General features: G+C 33.0%; 7 protein-coding genes across 7 annotated transcripts; 2 read left to right on the top strand and 5 right to left on the bottom strand.

Moving 5' to 3' along the window:
• Positions 1-2,394: 2,394 nt before the first annotated feature.
• Positions 2,395-3,063, top strand: Tsp_07465 (eukaryotic translation initiation factor 1; the record flags this gene model as incomplete). Its single annotated transcript, XM_003381742.1, has 2 exons — positions 2,395-2,579; positions 2,917-3,063. Coding segments are annotated over 2 exons (332 nt in total), but the record flags the coding sequence as incomplete, so codon positions are not given.
• A 339-nt stretch (positions 3,064-3,402) lies between these two features.
• Tsp_07466 (60S ribosomal protein L27) lies at positions 3,403-4,258 on the bottom strand. Its single transcript, XM_003381741.1, has 4 exons — positions 4,173-4,258; positions 3,846-4,015; positions 3,684-3,794; positions 3,403-3,451 (listed from the first exon to the last, which is right to left on the bottom strand). Exons 1-4 carry the CDS (start codon positions 4,251-4,253, stop codon positions 3,403-3,405), a joined length of 411 nt encoding a protein of 136 aa, XP_003381789.1. The 5' UTR covers positions 4,254-4,258.
• Positions 4,259-5,078: 820 nt separating this feature from the next.
• On the bottom strand, positions 5,079-5,416 carry Tsp_07467 (putative X-linked retinitis pigmentosa GTPase regulator-interacting protein 1). Its single transcript, XM_003381740.1, is given in 2 exon segments — positions 5,079-5,298; positions 5,313-5,416. 2 exon segments carry the CDS (start codon positions 5,414-5,416, stop codon positions 5,079-5,081), a joined length of 324 nt encoding a protein of 107 aa, XP_003381788.1.
• A 474-nt stretch (positions 5,417-5,890) lies between these two features.
• On the bottom strand, positions 5,891-6,341 carry Tsp_07468 (hypothetical protein). The gene is made up of 2 exons (XM_003381739.1): positions 6,077-6,341; positions 5,891-6,027 (listed from the first exon to the last, which is right to left on the bottom strand). The coding sequence occupies exons 1-2, from the start codon at positions 6,339-6,341 to the stop codon at positions 5,891-5,893; spliced, it is 402 nt and encodes a 133-aa protein (XP_003381787.1).
• A 599-nt stretch (positions 6,342-6,940) lies between these two features.
• Positions 6,941-10,755, bottom strand: Tsp_07469 (protein spinster protein). The gene is made up of 12 exons (XM_003381738.1): positions 10,744-10,755; positions 10,089-10,133; positions 9,607-9,883; positions 8,855-9,057; positions 8,604-8,755; positions 8,474-8,558; positions 8,270-8,406; positions 8,080-8,208; positions 7,813-8,008; positions 7,383-7,481; positions 7,188-7,326; positions 6,941-7,095 (listed from the first exon to the last, which is right to left on the bottom strand). Exons 1-12 carry the CDS (start codon positions 10,753-10,755, stop codon positions 6,941-6,943), a joined length of 1,629 nt encoding a protein of 542 aa, XP_003381786.1.
• Positions 10,756-14,155: 3,400 nt separating this feature from the next.
• Tsp_07470 (putative immunoglobulin domain protein) lies at positions 14,156-19,733 on the bottom strand. Its single transcript, XM_003381737.1, has 17 exons — positions 19,673-19,733; positions 19,445-19,613; positions 17,682-17,824; positions 17,470-17,604; positions 17,256-17,408; positions 17,089-17,201; positions 16,863-17,022; positions 16,604-16,767; positions 16,406-16,544; positions 16,118-16,314; positions 15,935-16,019; positions 15,656-15,853; positions 15,455-15,523; positions 14,731-15,054; positions 14,405-14,642; positions 14,277-14,357; positions 14,156-14,195 (listed from the first exon to the last, which is right to left on the bottom strand). The coding sequence occupies exons 1-17, from the start codon at positions 19,731-19,733 to the stop codon at positions 14,156-14,158; spliced, it is 2,469 nt and encodes an 822-aa protein (XP_003381785.1).
• A 497-nt stretch (positions 19,734-20,230) lies between these two features.
• Tsp_07471 (hypothetical protein) lies at positions 20,231-20,988 on the top strand. Its single transcript, XM_003381736.1, is given in 4 exon segments — positions 20,231-20,335; positions 20,475-20,724; positions 20,742-20,827; positions 20,887-20,988. The coding sequence occupies 4 exon segments, from the start codon at positions 20,231-20,233 to the stop codon at positions 20,986-20,988; spliced, it is 543 nt and encodes a 180-aa protein (XP_003381784.1).
• Positions 20,989-21,119: the final 131 nt, after the last annotated feature.

Here is a 21,119-nt window from a genome sequence, read left to right as displayed (position 1 = left end):
ATTTCTCCAAAGCTGTACACCATAATGCCTAGTCGTATTTTTCGGAATAATGAAGTTCATAATCATAATAACATCAGCAAACACTCCGGATGGTTTTCAGCATCACTGGCAGTCCAAAAAAGATAGGTAGATAATGATAAGAACGGGATGGCCGATTTCGGGACAAATTTTCACCGTCTAATTTTACTGGTCGTTGAACTCGCTATTTTATTGGACCTTTGTGCCGTTGTCTCATTGGTTTCTCTTGTCTAATTCCTAATTGATTCGAATTCTTCAGTTGTGATTAGCTGTAATGTTCTTCATTTCATTGGTTCAAATATTCCATTTAGGATTACGTAACTTTAATAGTGATGACATAACATTAATAATGAAAATATTTCTTATTTGGGAATTGTTTCAATCAAGATTTATAAGTTTTTTCAATACTTTTTAGTGATCAACGTTTTCAATAATAATTTTTATCATTATTCTATATTTTATAGTACCAGAGTGACGTTATATCAAATGCGATAGTAATAATTCAGAAAAAAACGATACAAAAATAAGTTAAATAGTGATTTTTATTTTTCACTACCCAACAGCAGCAACAACAACAGTAAAGAACAGCCAGACGTTACGTTTTAGCTCGCAATTTCAAGGAATTTTACGCATGATTTCACGCATATGCCTTTGTCAAACATTTTTCGCTTTTCTCGTCACATCACATATGTTGGTAAAGGCGATTTTAATACAAAGGGAAAGTAAACAAGTGATAAATTGTCCACAGCTGCAGTTCTGAGTTAAAATTAGGACTGGCAATTGCTAATTTTTGTTAGCATCGAAATACTTTTCTGATTTTCCTGCCTGTTCTCTGAAAATTTTTCTGGTTTGCAAACGAATTTTATCTTTAATCCTTCCAATGTTTCTTTTGCTCCTGTTCAACAGAGTTATTGCTTTCCTTCGTATATTTTATTTAAATAAAAAATTAAAAATCTGCAATATTATTTACAAATCAAAAAACAAATTTATTTATATATTTGGTGTAAATTGTAAACTTTCTGTTTTTACATTTGAACGAAACCGACTAGTGCGTTGGTGAACACTTAAATTGCCATCTATTCTCATTTCCATTTGCAATCTTTCAATGTGTATTTCAGTGATAACGAAATATTTAAACATTCCGCATCAAAAGCAGCTCTTATGATGTAGCTGATCTGTTTGATGTTGCATTTCAAATTACATTTGAACTTGGTTACAACTTGGTTGAATTTCGAAAGAATTTCCATGCACTTATCCATTATTTTACCGTTTAATTAAATAATGGGAATTTTTTTGGCCAAAATCTTAAGCACTTATTCAATGTGCACTTAACCAAGTTCGACTGTATTTTATGTGAAATGTATGAACGTCAAACAGGATTTTTCATACAAACAGCAAAACTAATCGACATGTATAAAAATACATATATGGCTGTTTCGTAATGAAAGAAACTTTGTGAATATTAAAGTAAAATTCTTGGATTGTAAACAAAAAAGATTTAAACAGAACACTCCCAGTAAAATCAAGAAATTAATCAGATGCTAACAATTTAGTAGTTGTCACTCGTTGGTTTAGCTGGAAAGCTGCAACTGTGAACAGTTTGTCAATTGTGCATTTCCCCTTGTATTAAAATCGCCTTTACCAACATATGTGATGTGACGAGAAACGCGAACAATGTTTGACAAAAGCATATGCGTGAAATTATGCGTAAAATTAAGTGAAATTACGAGCTAAAACGTAACGTTAGCATTAGTGCCATTTGTAACCCGGAAATTGGAAGTGTTGCTACAACATTCCAGATTTTTCAAACAGATTATTCAGTATTCTGACATTACACCCGGAAATTAACATCCAATCTTGATAAATTTCAACAGGCGACAAATTTATTTACAAACAGTGGGAGCAGATTTATATATCAGGAGGGAAATCAGTACTAGACCTATAAATTATAAATTGCTTCAAAAATACGAACTTTTTCAAAATTTCAATATTAAATTAAATTAAATTAAATTAATTTTATTTTATATCTCCTAAGTTGCTTTCAGTTATTTGAAACATATTTCGTTTTTATCTGAATTCATCATTTACGGCAATTCCATTTTTTACACCATCCATTAATGAATCACTGCAAACAAATATAAGCATATAAAAATATAATAAATGTTTAAGTATTCAAAGCATGATATTTCAATATTTTTTCTTCATATTACTGTGAGTTTATGAGTGCATACATAAACTCATAATAATTTGAACTTAATTTTATTTATTGTACAGTACGTTGTTGATCAATTGAAAGGGTAAAATGACGGATAAAAATATATCCATACAGAATTTGAATAAGCCAAAAGGTAAGAAACAAGAAATGAAATTTTATAGTTTACCAATTATTTATGCTTATTATCGCCTTAGATGCCTTTGAGCAACTGGACGATGAAGAAGGTACAAAGCAAGGTTTAATACACATTCGAATTCAGCAAAGAACTGGCAGAAAAACAATTACTACTGTGCAGGGAATAGCATTGGAATATGATCTGAAAAAGATTGTTCGTTACTTAAAAAAAGTAAGCTTATTTTTGAAGTCAAAATCAATTTTATTCGAGTTAATCGATTAAATAATTCATCACAGACTAAGTTACGATACAGCAAATTTCGTCAAGTTATAATTTGGATTTAATTTTTTATTAACTTTACTATAAATTTAAATTTGTTTCTTTTTTGGTACATTATAATGTACGTGACAGCACTTTCCTTAAAATCGGATGGAAAGCTTATGAATAAAGATTAATGTTGTTATATTCCCTTTTAAAGCTGTAATGTTTTTACAATAAAGAAGCATAGACTGTTGTCGAAAATTAGAATGAATATGCATTGTTGAGGAGATTTTTGAAAAAATTTCAGGAGTACAACTGCAATGGTACAGTCGTGGAGCACCCTGAATATGGCGAAGTAATTCAGTTAACGGGAGATCAACGTCAAAATATAAAAGAATTTTTAGTTAAAGTTGGAATTGCGAAAGATGAAAATTGTAAAGTGCATGGTTTTTGAGTGCTTTTATTTTGCTATCTTGCTTCGGAAGCGTTTTTGACAGTTCTAATAAAGTACTGTCTTCCACTTTTTGCATTTCTGCTTCATTATACTCTTATCAACTTTATTTAGTATTAACAGTTTTATGAGTTTTAAAAATTAATCATTAATTCAACAATAAATATAATAAAAGACCGTTAGTTCTACAGTTATTTTCTGAATTGCATTGCATGTATTGAATAAACAAAACATTTAATGCGAAAATGCAAACGCAAAAGCATTACATACACCATTTTATTTCCAATTTCAGTTTTTTAAGGAATAAGAATAATCAGCATGGACACAGATGAACACAGCATTTCAGAATCTCAGTTTTGTAAAAAACCATTTGTTCTTTCCCAGTTTATATCTGAAAGGAATTTTATCAATAAAAATTAACTCTTATTATTATAACAGCACAAATATAAATAATTACAAAAGTTAACAAAATTATAAAATAAATGCAATGCCATAAATAAAAAAAAATTAATTTCAACGTAAGTTTACATACTAAAACAAAAAACTTGATACAACTTAACTGAATTCAATATTAAAAAAATAAATGAAATGCTTCATGTAAAAATATGAATTCGCAAAGTTACCTCTCCTCAAAAAGCTGTCGAACATCTCGTTTCGCTTTTTTGCATTTTACTTTATCTCTCAAACTGTGCTCATTGACCACTGATTTATCAAAGTTTAATTCCACAATGTACCTGAAAATTATAAATTATGTTTTTCTAAAAATCGCTTTGACAACTAAATACCTAGTTGGCAAAAGATGACTATGATTTATAACTTTCAGAAAAGGTCGTATCTTGATTCGCTTGGCTTGTTTTAACTTTCCCATTTTTCTAGTAATCTGCAATGGATACTGATCCACACCAGCCACAAAAGCATAACCATAGTTTCGATCTGCACTTCCTTCATCATGTGTCTGAAAAATTCTGCTTTGCAGTCAAGTAACAAATTTACCATATTAATCATTCAAAATATGCATGTTGCAATAAATAAGTTTGTATTAAATGTTATTAAAACGAAAACACTTTTCCTCATCATTTCATTAAACGATTATGATAAGAATTTCAAATTACCTTAATAACAATCGCTTTGCGACCGGCATATTTTCCTGCCAGTACAATCACTACTCGACCAGGCTTCATTATTTTCCCCATTTTATCAAAACTGAGCAGTCAGTCTAAAACAATAACATTATTTATTAAATAACACTGCAAATTTTCTATCAAAAATTATCAATAAGTAGCATTTAATAAATTTACGTAAATTAACCTCTATTTAAGACAATATACAATATAACATAAAACAATTTAATTCTTCCAAACAGTCTATTAGTATTAATTAAATATTAGATTAATCTATTAATCAATTATTAATTACTAAATAAAAATAACAGTTTTCAAAACAATAAAATGCGTAATAATTTTATAGTCAACCTAAGTGGTTACAACTAAGTAATACAGTATGAAAAAATTAAGATCAATTGTTGTCTTACTGTAAAATGATAAAATAGAGTAGTAATCCAAAAATTGCATATATTTGTTTGTAGAACGTTAATTTAATTATTTTATTTTTTATGTTTTCCTAATAGAAAACATAATTAAATGCATTATGCAATAAATGCGTGCTCAAATTGCAAACTCAAAAATTAAAAATCAAACAGATCTGTTTAATGTGCAAATACACATTAAAAAATTCAATTCATTTCTTTTTACTTTTATCTAATTGTAGAATAACTGTTTTATTGTCAATTTCTTCTTTCAAAATTATGTGCAGTTTCCATGTTTTTGCAAAGCCATGTAACAAAGACTCCAAAATTTAACCCAACTTTAGGATGCATTCCTTTATAATTTTACAAAATTTGATGGTCTGAAGTAACGAGGCAGCTCCGTTCTAGCGTTGCAAAGTTGTGTTGCATCATTGGTGTAACAGTCCCGGCTAGCTGATGACGTCTCTTATATTCCAGAGTCAAGGAAGGAAAATCAGGAAAGGCCGAGTTGATCATGCACTACTACATCGTAGCACTCGGCTACCGTAGAAGGCACATTTGAACCTGACGGTGTGCGGACACTGGTGTGCGGTTCTGGTGAGCTGTCGGTCGTGTTGTGATTTTTTGTGGTGGTTGTTAGTAGCACAGCGTAATAAACATTTGAAATGATTGTTTTCTGTTCGTTTTGTAAATCATTCACCACACATGTCTTCCTCAAGAAGAGTACTTTGCCGTAAGGTCAACTCGGACGGTGATTTCACGACCAAGAACAACAAGACGGTGGTCGATCCGCTGCTTTGACGAAAAGTCCGTTACATTGGACACTAACATAGCTATTTCATATAATTTTTCTAAGAGATTCTCTAAGAGCTAAGCTTCTATAAGCTTCTCTAAGAGGGCCTTCTGGCGTTGCCCAAATCACGGCACGGTATGGTTGTGAAAGCATGCACCAGGGCAGCAGACACCAGGCGACGCTCGTTTCTGATGATGACGGATCATAGTAGCCGGTGAACTGGCTGATGAATTTAAGGAAGAGCGCGAAGCTGATGGTCGTCAAGAAGACAACAGAATGAAATTCCTGGACGACCTGAACTGTACACATGCGGCCTGCACCTTTCCTATATAAGCCGGAGAAGCTGGACTGAGATTAGAAGCGAAAAGAAGTTACCGAAGTGTGAAGCGAGTGCTGCACGAGATGGTCGAATATGCCATTCTGCGTAGACAAGGCAGAAGCCTGTTTACACAAATGACAGACGAAATAAACAGCGTAAAAGTTGTCAAATGGTTTGAGCCGTCCTATTGTCATCAACATTCGCCTGGACACAACATGTGGTCAAGAAGAGAAGGTGGAACCATCATGCAAAAAATATATCGTGGTTCCAGCTCCTGTAGGTGTACATGAATACAACTAGCAAATGGGTGCTGTAGACCTGAGCAGTATGCTCAAAGGTTTACATAATATTTTTTCTACAAAAGATAAGAGATACCGACGAGTATTCTTTTGGGTGTTTGGTACAGCAGCCACGAAGGCATGGTTACCGTACAGAAAGCATGAAACTTTTACTGCGGATACATCAAAAATGCTCGATTTGCTTGCTTTTACCGCTAGCCTAAGCTGGTCGTTCTGCCTTGCTGACAAGCCAGTGCCAAAAAAGTCATGTAAATCAGCTGCTGCACCATCCCGTCGAATAAAATGTTCTTTTGAATGCCGCCTACTTTTCATTCGATGTTTTGTGTAATTGGATATCGGTTGCATTTCATTGTTTAACCTGTGCAAATTTCGTATTTAAGCAATTAAATTTCTATTTTATTTTGATTGGTTTGAACTGTTTTCTTAAAATAAAAATTCAAATAGCAGAGCTTTGGACACCACTTTTATAAGTTTAAATTTTCATTTTAAGTTTTTCTTACTGCGATCCTATATTATTTTGTTTGATCAAGGTAATGCGTGCGTGAATGCAATATTATGCACAAGATTTCCAATCCTCATTTTTCGAGTATCATCAGTGCAACAACAAAATATGCTAATTTTATTTATCATAGCCAGAAAGTAATTCTTGCATGCGATAATACAGTATTGAATATTGTAAATAGAAAAATGAAAATTCAAACAAGCAATAAATTAAATTGAGAACTCAAAGCAAACCCTGAGTTAATTCAATTATGAAAATTGCAAAAAGAAGAGAACAAGCACTGAAGAAAACTATTTCCGACAAGCAACTGATAAACGAAGAAGCACAGTTTTTTCAATGAACAATATGAGAAACTTGTACATATTTTAAAAAGTTCGTATATTTATATATTTATAAATATATATCGTACATATCGTATATATTTATAAAAGAAAGAAGAACTCTAAATTTCCGCTTCAACTGATTTGTCACCAGCACGCGTGAAAGTATCACTTTCAGCTACCAACTGTTCCTCGGATGAATTACAAGACGAATCATTGTTGAATATCGATGGAAATTCGCTCGATGAAGACGTAATCGCTACTGGTTTGAAAGATGCTGAAATGAAATTAATTATAATTTTCCCATAAGTCATTTTAGTTCAGTTGATCTAAAAGTACAGTTGAGTTCATCGTTCATCTTCTTCTGACTCTCCTCAATGAACCACGCAACACCGTAAAAAAAGAACGCACCCAACACTGTTGTAAAAGTGGTCATAAAAAGTGCATTCTTTAAACTGACAAATCGAACAATGTCAGATTGGTCAGCACCTCGAAGAATATCAGAAAGCTAAATAAAACTTGTCTGTGCAAAACAGTTAAATAATATTGCTGTATATTTTATACTTGTCCAATAATATACGGACTGCTGGCATCACCGAGCAAATGGGATACAAGAATCTGACAAGCTGTTGCAGTAGATCTCCGGTGTGGAACAATTACAGACTAAAAACCAACCGAAACATTTCAATGTGATTATTCATTTTACATAAGAAAAAAATTATCAAGTATAAATATAGCACTTCCAGATCAATAATAGCATCAGAATAACATTTTATTGGTACAGTTTATAAATATAATTTTTTGCTATTAATTAATTTCTCTGAACTTATGCTAAAAAGAAATGTCACAATTAACTTACCAAAAGAATATCTGATAGAATAGACCAGTTGATGCAAAGCAAAGTTATCGTAGCAAAAATAAGTGGCTAAAGAAGAATAAGAACAAGAACAACAACAAAACTCATGCTATCAAATATCAACATCAAATATCATACCCAACAAAGAGCTAAGGAGTGTTCCACTGTGCACAGAGCTGCGTATAAGAAAGGAACGCACAAAGTTAATCCAATGGCGCATACGAGCGGATCGGCCCTCGGATTGGTGCGTCTCCAAATCTGAGAAGCGGTAGAGCCGACTGCCACTCCAAAAAATCCCGCCAAGCATGTAATCAAACCAAATACAAGATTTATTCTAAATATTACAAATTGAAAATAATTTCATTAAAAATAGAACAGCACTTGTTTTTATGTGTAGCAATTTACTCGGAATTGTCTGGTTCAATTCCACGACTTCGCTGACTGTATATGACGAAATTTGGAGTCCACCAGCTCAAACTGCCTACCGTAAATGCGACGCAAGTAAAACCGAACGTCGACCAAACATAGCTGCGACTATAAAACACAACATACAAACAAATAAACAATACACCTTAGCACAAACAAGTCAAAATACTTTGACAACAAATAGCGCAGATCATCTAGCCAAGAAGTCGGTTCACTATTTGTATTTTGTTCCGCCGCTCCTCGCTTTGGTTCTTTCAGTACAAAGATTGCGAGCAAAATGCAAATCACTCCCAACGGTGGGGTTACCTTGAAAAATCTGATCAAATTCGCATATCAACCTACCTACAATTTCAAAACAGCTCCATCTTCATACCCGAACTCCCCATTGCCATTGATTATAGGCCGCTTTTGCAACTTTCGATCCGACAATAAAACCTAATCCACTGCAAGAAAACATGCTGCCAATAAAAATTATTAAAATACATCAAGCATTGTGTTCTCACCTTCCGATTGGTACGGCAAAATAAAAAAGCATAAGCATACGAGAGCGCATCTGTTTGGTAAACAGATCACCAAGAATAGTAATTGCAACGGTCTGATAGGATGCTTCGCCAATACCGACAACACCCCGCAGCAGTAAAAACAATAAAAAATGCTAAACACAAAAGTTCAATTATCATCAGAAATTAGCATTACAGTTTGTTATCTTGAACAGGATATTTATTTCTAAGAAAATTTTCAAACTGCTGCTCACTTCTTTCGGCACAAACGAGCTGAACAAAACTGCTCCAGACCACACAATCACTCCACAGATCATGATTTTCTTCCTTGAATAACGATCACCAAAGTAGCCAAATGTTGGTGCAAAAACCATGTAAAAAGAAATGAAAACTGTCTGCAAAAGACCGGCTTCCCAATCACCGATATTGTAAAATTCTTGCACTTCTGTTAGCACACCTAAAAGTAATACAATTTGAAAGAATTTCGAAACAATTTTTAAACTGTCAAAATAAATTTCCCTAAAGTTAAATGCTGTTCATTAATACGCGTTAATTTTTTCAGTAATAATTTTCAAATTTGACAACTTTTTGTTAATTACTACTTAACAAGAAATTATATTGGAGTATTTACTTGAACATCATATTACTGTTACAAAGAATTCACCAATTTATCTTTTTTCTAAATGGAAACTTTAATTACTTCTGTTGACAGATAAGAATAAATAAATCAATCAATGAGTTTTCAGCATTAAAAAATTGTAAAATGAAAACCACAAATACAAAATAAAATATACGAACATACCGATAAGAAAATAACCTTATCTCACGTCGGTACAATTAACTTTTTTCAAATATTATTTACTATAAATTATTAACAAAATTTAAAATTCAGATAAATATCCATCATTTCTTTACCATGTGTTAATTTATTATGATCATTTTCCATTATACGGTTATTAAAGATAAAGTAAGTTATAGCGTGAAACAGCTATCTTAACAATCTTACCAGCAATTGTAAATCGATCCATATAATTGAGCAAGTTTATAAAAAACAAAATAGCAACGGTGATGAAATCTCTCCATTTAATCGGAGTTTCACTGATGATGTAATACAATGATGACGCAGGCATGGATTTCGGTACAAATTTCTTTTCAGGAGCAGAAAACACTTCAGTTTTGAAAATCCCGTTCTTGTGAGCAGTTGCTCCAGAATTCTGGCTTTGAACAGAAATTAGAGCACACGGTTTCGCATTGGACACAACTGGCAATGCAGCATCTTTGTACTTTAAGTTACTAAGGCACGACAGAAATAACACATGAATTTATCCAATTCGCATATGCACATATGTAATTCAAATTTTGCCAAAGCAATTACAATTGCATTAATTATTAAATTTTTATAAAACTTAATTATCAGATAAAAGCAGTTTGCAGGAAAAAAAATATACTTAAAGCATTGAATAAATGAAATTGTAACAGTTTAGATACGAATAAAATTTGTTTAAATGCTGTGTAGAGAAGCTCCAAGGTCTTCTAAAACTAAATCCAGAAAAAAATCAATTTACAATAAATCTACTGCCCGTTTTACAATAAAAGAAAATCAAGAACAATATTTTTCCGCTATGACTAATCTCGTTTTTAAATTTTAAATATTTTTGGTTATAAAGTTTGCATTTGTTGGAAAACATTGATTAATTGTGTAAACAACTGCAAAATGTCAATTATTTTATTGAAAAATGATAAAGTAATTGCCTTCCTTGTTTAAAATTGAAGTATAAATATTAAAAAAATAAATCTAATGTTTGTAATTTCATCTTTTAAAGTCAAAAAATTGGAATTTATTCATGAGAAAAGTCATAAAAAACAATAAACTTTTACTGGTGAACTTGGAAAAATTCAGAAAATGCACACGTTATTTAAGAATGAAATAACATTCCTGCATATTTATTAAAATATTCAGGCGTACACAAGTAGTAAAATATCACTATTCATTTTTCCATGGTGACGTGTAAAATTATTCACCTTCCAAAATTTTCATTTCACGTTCAGCTAAAGCTACATTCAGCTTTCAACATTTCTCAACTTGTATCACTTTACCACTAGATTTTATCAACTAATTACCCTTTCCGTGTTACGTATAAACTTTACTCGACATTGTTTACATGCTAACAATTTATCTCATTGATAGAACGACTTAATTGTGCCTTCAAATTTCCATTACTTGCTTTTGTACACACCAGTTAATGCATTTTTTCTCATTTACACTCATCTTATAAATATCAATAATAATAACCAATACATAACATAATATTAAGTTGAACATCACATCATTAAAAATTTAAACTGGACATTCATGCACATACTACTTTGAATGTTTCATTATAATACATATGCTTGAAAAAGAGTATGTTTGAAATAAAAATTTAAAATTTTTTAATTACAGTGTTTCATTATGAAATCCATTAAATGCCAATCTAAACTATGGTAAAAATCAATTATTTTTAATCCCCTTAAGTTCAAAAAGCATGCACTATTACAAAAGCAGAAACTCATTACTGTTATTATTATTATATGTGACAATATTAAATGGCATAACATTTCTAAACTGAATTAAATAATAATTCGATTTGACATCGCTAGAGAATGACATGATGCAAATTATGAAAACGAAAGTAAATCTTATTATTATTGTACTTCCACATATTATTTGCTTTATCATTATTATATTGCATATTATTGAAGAAGACTATTGACGTCAAATGACAGTCTATTGTATTTGACAATTAAATGCTGAAAAGCTTGAAACAAAAATAGTAATGTTTATTTTGTCTGAAAAAGACATTGTTCCTCAGTAATAAATTTCGACAAGAAGCTTCTGTTTTCCTTTCAATCGTTTGAAAAGGAAATTCATATACCAACTTCTCCAATTTTGATTTTTATAATGAATATTATAGAATAGAATAGAATAGAATAAAACAGTAAAATTTAAATGATAAAAGTAAAACATAGAGTAAACAAATAAATTTACTTATTTCTCAGATGGGACGAAGAAATATCCACTCGATTACAGTTCAACCAACGCATTATGGTGGTAGACGTTGTAAAGTTAACCTGGAAGAAATGTATTCAAAAATTCACAATCGCTTTCAGAGCAACAAATGGAAAATGAATAATAATAAGAAGAAGAAGAAGAACAAACTGCCGCGCCCAAGCAAGTGATCAGCCTATCAACAACAAAGAGAACTAACTCTGCTTTCGCGTTTTGGTTAAACGCACAGTACAAGCGTACAAATTAATAGAACAATAGCGGGATTGAAATATTCTTCCATTTTTTCCTTATCTCAGTCGATGTACTTGTCTCTCTTAGGCTAATAAATACAGTCGCTTTGTGACAGTTTGCTGGGAGTCGTAATCAAATTTACCCAAGCTAGATGACATCAGTTGATTTGAACATCAACAAAACATTCGTTCTGTTAGATGGACTGTCATTTTCACAAGACAGTTAATAATTAATTGTCGTCGATGAAATCGACCAATGCAAACTGAACTCTAGCCCACGAAGCGTGGCATTTACGCGCCAGAATGCACGTACAATATAATAGGTTACTTGAAAATCACTTTCGTATTTGAAAATCTTTGGCAGCATTAAAAAAAAATCTTACTGTATTTTTGTTTAAAATTTTTAAGCATATTTACTCAAATGATTAGTGTATATTTAGTTAATTAGTTATTATTTAATTTATTTAGTTATTTACTATTTATTTACAGTATGTTCACAAAGGTGTGTGTAAAGTATCCAAATATAACCGACTTATTTGATTATTTTTTCATAAATATTTTATGAACCAAATCAAAATGTCAAATCGCATTTTGTGAAATGTATTTTTCATGCTTTCAGCAGGTTTGAAGCATTGTTTTTCATTTCCAAACATGACTGTCGACAAATGAAAAAGAAAATATACGAGCAGATAGTCACCGTTATCAATATTATTATACAAAGTACTACGCCATTTCGATTTCAATAGAAGCTGGTTTTCTATTAAAATTTCGGCAATAAAATGCAATTTCAAACAAGCAATTTTTACTGAAAGATACATAATAATAAAAAATAACTGTACAAACAAACGTACACGTGAAAATCACGTGAATTAGACCCAGCGTGAATCTACTGTATTACCATAAATGATGCAAAATTATACAAGTGTACCAGACGACATTTTGATAAAAATTTGGACAGTTTTCAATGCGTTGTCTGGGAATATGTAGCTATGAAATTTAAATTGAAAGTGTTTAAAGTTTAAATTAATCTTTTCTTTTCGTGGAATTGTTCAATCTGAACTCTGTTTTAATTACGCATTACTTGTATTTTATTTTTATCCAATTCGCTTACCAACCGACTGCTGATTACTCGATTTTATTTTTCGTGTTCGTGTACAGTGGGAAAAAATATTTTTCAAACTTATTCGTTGCAACCTTGTTTATAACTTTTTTCAAAAACCAACTTCCTTAATTTTGAAAAAGATAAATTGTTTATCCCACAATATTGACATTGTTGAAACTGCTCAATGCTTGCAAATTAAAATTAAAGAATTGCGAAACAACGTATTTACCAAAAAAAACTAGATTGGTCATAATGCGTGAATGAAGATGAATACACATTTAAAAGCTATTATAGATATATATATATATGTTTTTACATAGCAGCCTATAATGGTAGAAAGACTGCAGCACAACCAAAAGCAGCAGCAGCAGCTGTTTGCTCGATCTGTAGTATTTATTATTATTAGTATTATTGTGCACCGGAAAAGGTAATGCAAAAATTTGCAGCAGAGTGCACCAAAATGGCAACGCTATTAAGCAAATGCATATTTACTGTCCTCGTCTCAAGTGGGCGTCTTTGTTTGCGCAAAACGCCAATCTGGACAACATGTATAACAACAGTCTGGCGTTGGAGCAGCTGTGAACCGTGTGAAAATCACCAACCAACCCATAATAATAATAATATTTTTCTCATCAACTTTTATTATTATTCCTCATTACAACCATAGAGAAGCGCACTACTGTGTATAAATAGATGTAAAAGCGAGCAAAAACAAGTTCGGTAAATAAACAAATAAATATATAAAAATAAATATGATTTTTCTTTCTCTTCTAAGAGATAAGAAAGCTCATCAAAGAGCGTCATGATGACATTGCACATCTAAAAATACATATATAACGGTTGTAAAATAATATAAAATACGGCCAGCGGCAATAGATATAAAATGAAAAAGCAATGGCAACAATGTTGAAGAAAAATATGCATACCAGTATATAATAAATGTTAAATGAAAAACGGCATTTGATACGGGAAAAAGAGAAGATGGTGTGACACAAGAAGCATTTGAAAAATCATATAAAAATAATTGTATGATATAAATTCTTTTTCCGTAAAAAAAGGCTTCGGTATAATAATATATGGTAAAGAAGAAAATGCAATGATATTTGTTGTTGTTGTTGTTGTTGCTGTTCTCAGAGAAAATACTTTGGAGGATGGGGACTGCTTTTTCCCTTTTTTAAACAACGGTATTTTTCTTTTCTTCATTTTTGTGTCCACTGAAATATTAAAAAAAAACAAACAATCATGTAATTACTACTTTCTTGTAATTTTTAATTGAAAAGCAAATTTCCCCTCACTACATCAAAGTCTCTTCCATAACGTCATTTCTATCGCCAGCTTGATTCTGCAGTGCATCTTTCAGTGGTTTCTTTTCATCACTAAGAAGATATGAAAAAAAAGATTAAAATTTAAACAGATAACTCACACCGAAACAATAAAAATTCCCCACCTTGAAATTTGGCCTTCTTCTAAGGCAATTTCTTTGGCTTTCACATCTGGAGGAGTTTTGCCGCACAAATTGACACAAACGCACATCAGAAGACCGCAATGGTTAATGTAGTAGCAAGAGACGTCGACAATGATGAATATGATCAAGAGAACAAAGAAAACAATCGCCACAATTCCCCCGGCAGTTATGGAAGGAGTTGATGTCCACGTTTCAGCTGAAATGCAAAAAAAATTCCATTTCAAAATGTGCATAAAACAGACAGACAGACAGACAGACAGACAATTCTCTCCGCCTCCTCTTACCGGTAGTTTCGAAAAATGTCTGCTCCCAGTTGCTATCGCCTTCATCATTTCGAGCCTTGATACGAACCATGTAAGCGGAAGTTGGATCCAAATTACGCAAAATTATAAACTTCTCAGTCGGAGGTACTGTATCCGCGACCAGCCAGCGACTCTCATCCACAGGCGTTGTACTCTGACCGTCCAAACTACCGAGCGATTGATACTGAACATCGTATCCAAGAATATCCGAACCACCGTCGTTCGGCTCATCCCATTCAATCAAACAATTGGCCGGTGAACACTGATTACCATCTGGGAATGGTTTGAACGTCGGTGCTTCCGGAACTGAAAGAAAAAAAAAAGAAAAATCGTCAACAAAAAATTGCCAAATATGCAGTTGTGCTGCTATTAAACATAACAACTAGTAAACAAAAAAAACTACAAAACAGTTCATAAAAAATATCTATCATTCGCGAAAACAAGGTCACAATGTATTCATCATTTTATTGTGACAATAAAAGGTTTTGTGAACAATCTAGGACAAGGCGAAAGATCTTAAATTAAAAAGAGATACCGACACAAACGGTGGTGGTGGTGGTGGTAGTGGTCAGGGTCACATTCATAAAATCAAAACATAAATTTTCCCAAGAAATTTTTACGCCTACACCTACCTACCTACCTATCTACCGATTTTCTCTATCACACATCTGACGTTTCTTTTATACATTAACAAAAAATTACTCACTTCTCGGCTTTACTGTTTCATAAGATGCTTCGGCGTATTCTGATGATCCAGCTTCATTTTTAGCATGCACTCGAAAAACATATTTCGTCATTGGTGTCAAACCACGCACATTATAACTTGTTGAATCTGTTTCAAAAAAAATTTTTTTTTTAATTGATTAATTTTTATAAATGACAATAATGAAAGCTGACTACTACTGACCGAAAGTCATATCTGTCTGCACAACGTCACTTGAATCCCAGTTGAAATCATTTTCGACAAAGTTCGACTCTTTGACAACTTCGAAAACAACCAACAACGGCTGCTCTTTGGCGTCAAGGCCGGCATAGTTTGGAATCAATATCGACGCATAATTTGGATGTTGATTTTCGAACATAAGCTCAGGCTTGGGCGGCTGTCCTGCACACAACAGTTGATATGCACATGTTTGAGAGGAAGAAAGAAGCATGGCTTTAAAAAACACAACAACAAGTCACTTACGAATTTGCACAACATCTATCGGTTGCAACGCCGTCTCACCAACCCCGTTGTCAGCTTTGCAAGCATATCGTCCATAATCTTGGATCTCAGACATCACCACCTATTGCAATGAAAAAAGATACCACCAATAATAATAATAATAATAATAATAATAATAATAATTTATTCTTCTCCTCAACTTACTCTCAATGAAGTACTCAGCTGATTGACCGACGTGTTTACAAAGTACTTTGTCTCATCTGTGAACAATTCTGATCCACTGGAAGACAGCCAAGTCCAAGTGGGCGGTGGCACTGCCGACGCTTCGCAAAACAAAGTCACTTCTTGGCCATTGACAGCTCTTACAATACCTTCATTACTTTTCGTAATTACTGGTGGATCTGATAAATGAAAAAAAAACCAAATTATTATATACACACATATATAGCGACAATATAAATATAATAATAATAATAATAATAATATTCTTACAAATAACACTGACAGTAAGCGAAGCTGAAGTTGATCCTGCTTTGTTAGTGGCCACACATTCAAATACACCACTGTCGTTCAGTTCCAATTGAAAAACGTGCAATGTCAATGAATCTTCCTGAGCGTGAACAGCGTATCTCTAAAAATAAAAAGAAAATTATTATAACTGGAAATTATTGTCATATAATTTATTCACACCTCAGGAAGATTGCTTTCAAATCCATCGACTGGTTCTTCAAAAATCATATCGTTGTGCTTCCAAACAACCGACATTGGTTTGCCGCCAGAAAATTTGCACACCAATTCCATGTTGTCACCTTTTTTCACTTTCAAATCGCTCATAGGTGCAACTTTTGGCATCACTAATAAATAAGAGAATTAAACAAAAAAGGGAATTTTTATTATGTGCAAAATAACCGCTGAATATTTAGGAAAAAAAAAAGAAATCGAAAATTACAGAAAACATTCAAATTAACCGTCTCGGTAGTCGATTCAACACTGTTTTCAGCTTGACAAGTGTAAATTCCAGCATCTTCACTGTCGACATCATTGATGACCATTTCACCACTTTGGAGATTGATTTCGTACTTTTTGTCAGGGGCAATTCGATGTCCATCCTTGATTTTGATTAAAATACATTTTTTTCACTGATAATTAAGAAAAACAAACAAAAAAAAAACTACTTTCAGCCACGAAATTTCAGGATTCGGTGTACCAGTAGCAGTGCAAAGTAGATGGGCTTGGCTTTTTTCAAACACTTCCATCGATGGTGAAATGAAAGTAATTTCTGGTTTAACTAAAAGGCAAAAAAGAATAATTTATTAAAATTTCTAAAACAAAATTTACATACCGTATGCTTCGACGGTGATTTCCAGTGATTGAAAATCGCCGGTCTCTTCTTGAAGAGCTTCACAACGATAAATACCGTTGTCCCTTTCGACGGAAAATGTTGGAATCAACAATTCCGAATTCCCATTGAGCAATTTATAGTTGCGTTCATTTTCTGTAGAAATAATTTATTGTAAAAAGTACAAAAGAAAAAAAAATGAATTTTCCCATTTTACCCTCAGTTATTAATTGGTCATTTCGATACCAAAGAATTGAAGCAGGTGGATCCGCTTTGACACGGCAAACAATCACAGCATCAGAACCATCTCGAGGATGTTGGGTGATTGGTGTATCGAAAAATTGTATCTTTTCTAAATCAATTTTTGGAAAAAAAAACATTGAAACATCATACCAACAATAATGAAATTTGCAAATTTCCGCTTCTTACCGTAAAGTTTCAAATCGATACTTTGGGCAAGTACATTGCCGCCAGTTGTTTGCGCAATACATTTGTAGGTCCCTTCGTCCGAACGTTCCGCCTTTGTGAACAGCAAATTCGATGTCAACGAGTCGATCAGTTTCACACCAACGCTAAAATTGAAAAGAAACAATTTCTTTAAAAGAAAATTAAAAAATATATATATATTTATACAATTTTCTCAAATGTATCAAAAAGTACAAACAAACAAACAAAACAAAAATGTAACAATAAGTGAAAGTGAAAATGTCATTTTCAAAAGAAAGAAAAAGAAACAAAAATTGTATAACTTGAACAACAGGCTGTCGATAAATTTAATAATAGAAAAAATTGAAAACAGCCAATTCCCAAGGGGATGTTTGTTCAGGTTTTAAAAATTCTTTTTTCTTTACACTTCAAAATTCATATTGTTTCCAAACAAAAAAACTGTTGCTTTCTCGAAACGATACAATTGAGAAGATTGTAGAAAAAAAAAAAGAAAATTCTCACAACCACATCTTCGATAAATTTAAATATAAACAAAAACAAACAAAAGTTGTTTGTTTCTTTTTCCCTTCGCTGATTTTCTTATAAATTTTGCAACTTCACGGTTGGCCAAAGAAAAGCATGAGAAAGAAGAAAAATTGTTAACAACAAACATACATCACATCGCCGAGTTTTCTACAAATAGAACAGGCTTAAAATCAATAAAATCGTCGTCGTAGTCGTCCGTTGAAGTGTGTTTGTTGTTGAATTGATGCAATTTTGATTCAAATCGTCTGTGATGAATTGAAATGAAAAATTTCGACTTTCAACATTTAATAAATAAATAAATAAATAAATAAATAATTTTCGACCACTTAAAAAGTCTCTGTGTTCTTATTGACATGATAGTGCACTAGCTTTGTTGGTTTTATTTGAAAAATTTCAATTAAAAATAAAATGATCAGGAGGATAATTTTATTTTTGCCCTTTATGTTTCGGTGAAGCTATGCAAACTGGCCAACCGGTCGGTCGATTGGGCTTCTTCTGAATTATATACACACACAGAGAGACAGATGGGCAATAGAATTTATTGACTTGAAATGTGTGCAATGTATAATATTGTATGCGATGATGTACGTGTAGAAAATGTGGAAAATGTAAAACCAGCATTGCCGGACGAAATGGAAAACCCAAATGACCTCAGGCAATAATTATTCAGTTTGTTGTAGAAATTAGTTGGAGAAAAAGAGCCAAAACCGGCGATGCGAAACTAATTCCACAAAGGCGACCAGCGCAAGCAAGGCCGCGTCGAATTGAGCATCATCGACACTTTCGAATTTTCTTCACCAGTTTACACAAAATTAAAGAAAAAACTGTTCACACCTTGTCGAAGAAGCTAATTATTCAAAAAATATACCAAGTACAACGCTGTACAAGTATATATTCAATGATCATTGTGCCCTGACAAATTATTCTCAAACTAGTATTATATCATATATATTTATACGTACGGTGTCTAGACTAGCAGTACCGATCGATGGGGGAAAAATATTATGCTCTGATGCAGTGAAAAAATAAATCGAATGTTATTTTTTTTCCATTCTCAAATTGTCATCTACTTTCTGAGTTGTGTACGTTGTTATGCTTTTCAATTGTACAATGGAAAATTTTCTGGCAAAACACAGTCGAAACAGAAGAAGAAAAAAAAACAACTGTAAAATACTACTATTCCACCAGAATTTGAATAATTTTCACAAAAAACAACTCACCGTCCCGTGGATGGTATCGGCTGGTCAGCGCCGGTTGGCATGGAGTGAAACCATTTCGGATGTCCGAGCACGTCGGACGGACTGGCGTCTTTGATTTTGCATTGGACTGCGAAATTTTCACCGGTCTTACGGTTCTGCAATGTGCGAGGATTCAATTCCAAGTGGACGCCTGGATTTTGGGAAAAAATTACGATCAATCGAATCAACAGCAATTTTTTAATTGCATACCAAAGACTGCAACTACGACTGTGCAATAGTAGAATAAAACTGCACACCGAACGTACGCCATCGGTGATTGGAAAAACAGCGCCTTACAACCCGCCGCGTCGAACACACCAAAAGCGCCTTACTGACTATACTGTACCAATCGATCGCCGCAGATCCGTCGCTCAAGTCCCTACGAACCTGAACATCATAACCTGAATTTTTATCTCTATTTGAACAAACAATACATCGAGCGCCATTTATTTTATTTATTTTTAATTTCTCAATTCGACTAACAATATTATTTATCAATTACGATAATTAATTTGGTGCAATTTTTTGCTTTTGTTTCTTCTATTTATTCAAACAATCACTTTTGTAACAATCACGTTTTATTGGAATTTTTACGATTCAATTTCCACGCCTGCTAGTCATACCACGAGGCGTGAATCATCACTGTTCGCGGTCATTTCCAACAGTTCAACTGGGATTTTTTGTTTACCGTGTCAGTCGTGTGGAAGTGCTATGGTGATGACATGAGTTTTTTTTTTGCTTTTTCATATTTGATTATCAAAATGAGTCATGCAAGTGATGCAGTGGACGATGACTGTTGTTGATGGTGATTCATCATGTGATACGGCACAAAGCTTTTTTGTCATTTGGGAAATATTCAATCGAAATTGTTACGTTAGAAAAGACAATTGCAAAAATGCAATTGATTGTGTTTTTGTGCATAACGTTGAAGAAAGATGCCATTTTTATATGATTATTGTACTTATTAACCTAAATTACCGCTATTCTGCAGTGTAATTTTCTTGACCAGTAGGAAATTTGGCCTGTCGGTCGGTCGGTCGGTCAGTCGATCGGTTGGTTGGTTGGTTGGTTATTATACACATGTGGAGATATTTGTACGTGGTCAGAGAGGCTTTTGGCCTGGGCAATTGGGCCTCTTGTTGACAGTGGTGATTGTTCAAGGTTCAAGCTTGTCTGGGTCAACGCGAGTGGACGACCGAAGAATAGCAGGCTAAAAAGAAGAAAAACAGAAAAAGACCTCTGTGCGTGTAGTAATAATGATGGTATAATGGATTTGTAGTTTCGATCAGTGGCTTTTATTATTATTGGCAGCGGCTCGGATGTTCAGCTCAGAAGGTTGTCAGATTCAGCGGCGCGGTTGATCTGGTGAAATAATTATGCTGATTCAAGTGTATTTAATTTCAATCTGAGATGTTCAATTTGAGATGAACAAGCAAATTTTAATGAACCGCTGGTCTTGTAATGGTGAACAACAATGGACAAATGATGATGCTAGAAATAGATTCAGGTCATCACGGGGACGGTGATTTCACGCAGAGCTTTTTCCATCGAACTATGAAGCAAACGGTAAGTTTTGTCAGTCGAGGGGCGCCATTGGATTTAAGAAGAAGAAAAAAAACAATAATAAATGGAAAACATGCACCTGTTCACAAGTTTC

Source organism: Trichinella spiralis, assembly GCF_000181795.1.
Source record: "Trichinella spiralis strain ISS 195 chromosome Unknown Scfld1, whole genome shotgun sequence".
Taxonomy (NCBI): Eukaryota; Metazoa; Nematoda; class Enoplea; order Trichinellida; family Trichinellidae; genus Trichinella; species Trichinella spiralis.
Note: the sequence above shows the minus strand (reverse complement) of the source record. Positions and strands in the feature narration are given on the sequence as shown.

Excerpts from the sequence above, each read along its gene's own strand:
- Tsp_07471 (XM_003381736.1), top strand. The coding sequence starts at position 20,231 with ATGCAAGTGATGCAGTGGACGATGACTGTTGTTGATGGTGATTCATCA. Across the intron at positions 20,336-20,474 it reads TATTCAATCGAAATTGTTAC|GAAATTTGGCCTGTCGGTCG; the intron begins GTTAGAAAAGAC and ends CTTGACCAGTAG. Across the intron at positions 20,828-20,886 it reads TCAGCGGCGCGGTTGATCTG|ATGAACAAGCAAATTTTAAT; the intron begins GTGAAATAATTA and ends GTTCAATTTGAG.
- Tsp_07468 (XM_003381739.1), bottom strand. The coding sequence starts at position 6,341 with ATGCAACCGATATCCAATTACACAAAACATCGAATGAAAAGTAGGCGG. Across the intron at positions 6,028-6,076 it reads AAACACCCAAAAGAATACTC|CATACTGCTCAGGTCTACAG; the intron begins GTCGGTATCTCT and ends TAAACCTTTGAG.
- Tsp_07466 (XM_003381741.1), bottom strand. The coding sequence starts at position 4,253 with ATGGGGAAAATAATGAAGCCTGGTCGAGTAGTGATTGTACTGGCAGGA. Across the intron at positions 4,016-4,172 it reads GCAAAGCGATTGTTATTAAG|ACACATGATGAAGGAAGTGC; the intron begins GTAATTTGAAAT and ends AGAATTTTTCAG. Across the intron at positions 3,795-3,845 it reads AGTCATCTTTTGCCAACTAG|GTACATTGTGGAATTAAACT; the intron begins GTATTTAGTTGT and ends TATAATTTTCAG.
- Tsp_07469 (XM_003381738.1), bottom strand. Across the intron at positions 7,482-7,812 it reads ACTCCTTAGCTCTTTGTTGG|TCTGTAATTGTTCCACACCG; the intron begins GTATGATATTTG and ends GTTGGTTTTTAG. Across the intron at positions 7,096-7,187 it reads TGCGTGGTTCATTGAGGAGA|CATCTTTCAAACCAGTAGCG; the intron begins GTCAGAAGAAGA and ends ATTTCATTTCAG.
- Tsp_07467 (XM_003381740.1), bottom strand. The coding sequence starts at position 5,416 with ATGTTAGTGTCCAATGTAACGGACTTTTCGTCAAAGCAGCGGATCGAC.
- Tsp_07470 (XM_003381737.1), bottom strand. The coding sequence starts at position 19,733 with ATGGCGTACGTTCGGTGTGCAGTTTTATTCTACTATTGCACAGTCGTA. Across the intron at positions 17,825-19,444 it reads CCGATACCATCCACGGGACG|CGTTGGTGTGAAACTGATCG; the intron begins GTGAGTTGTTTT and ends TTTCAATTTTAG. Across the intron at positions 16,545-16,603 it reads TTGAAAGCAATCTTCCTGAG|AGATACGCTGTTCACGCTCA; the intron begins GTGTGAATAAAT and ends TTTTATTTTTAG.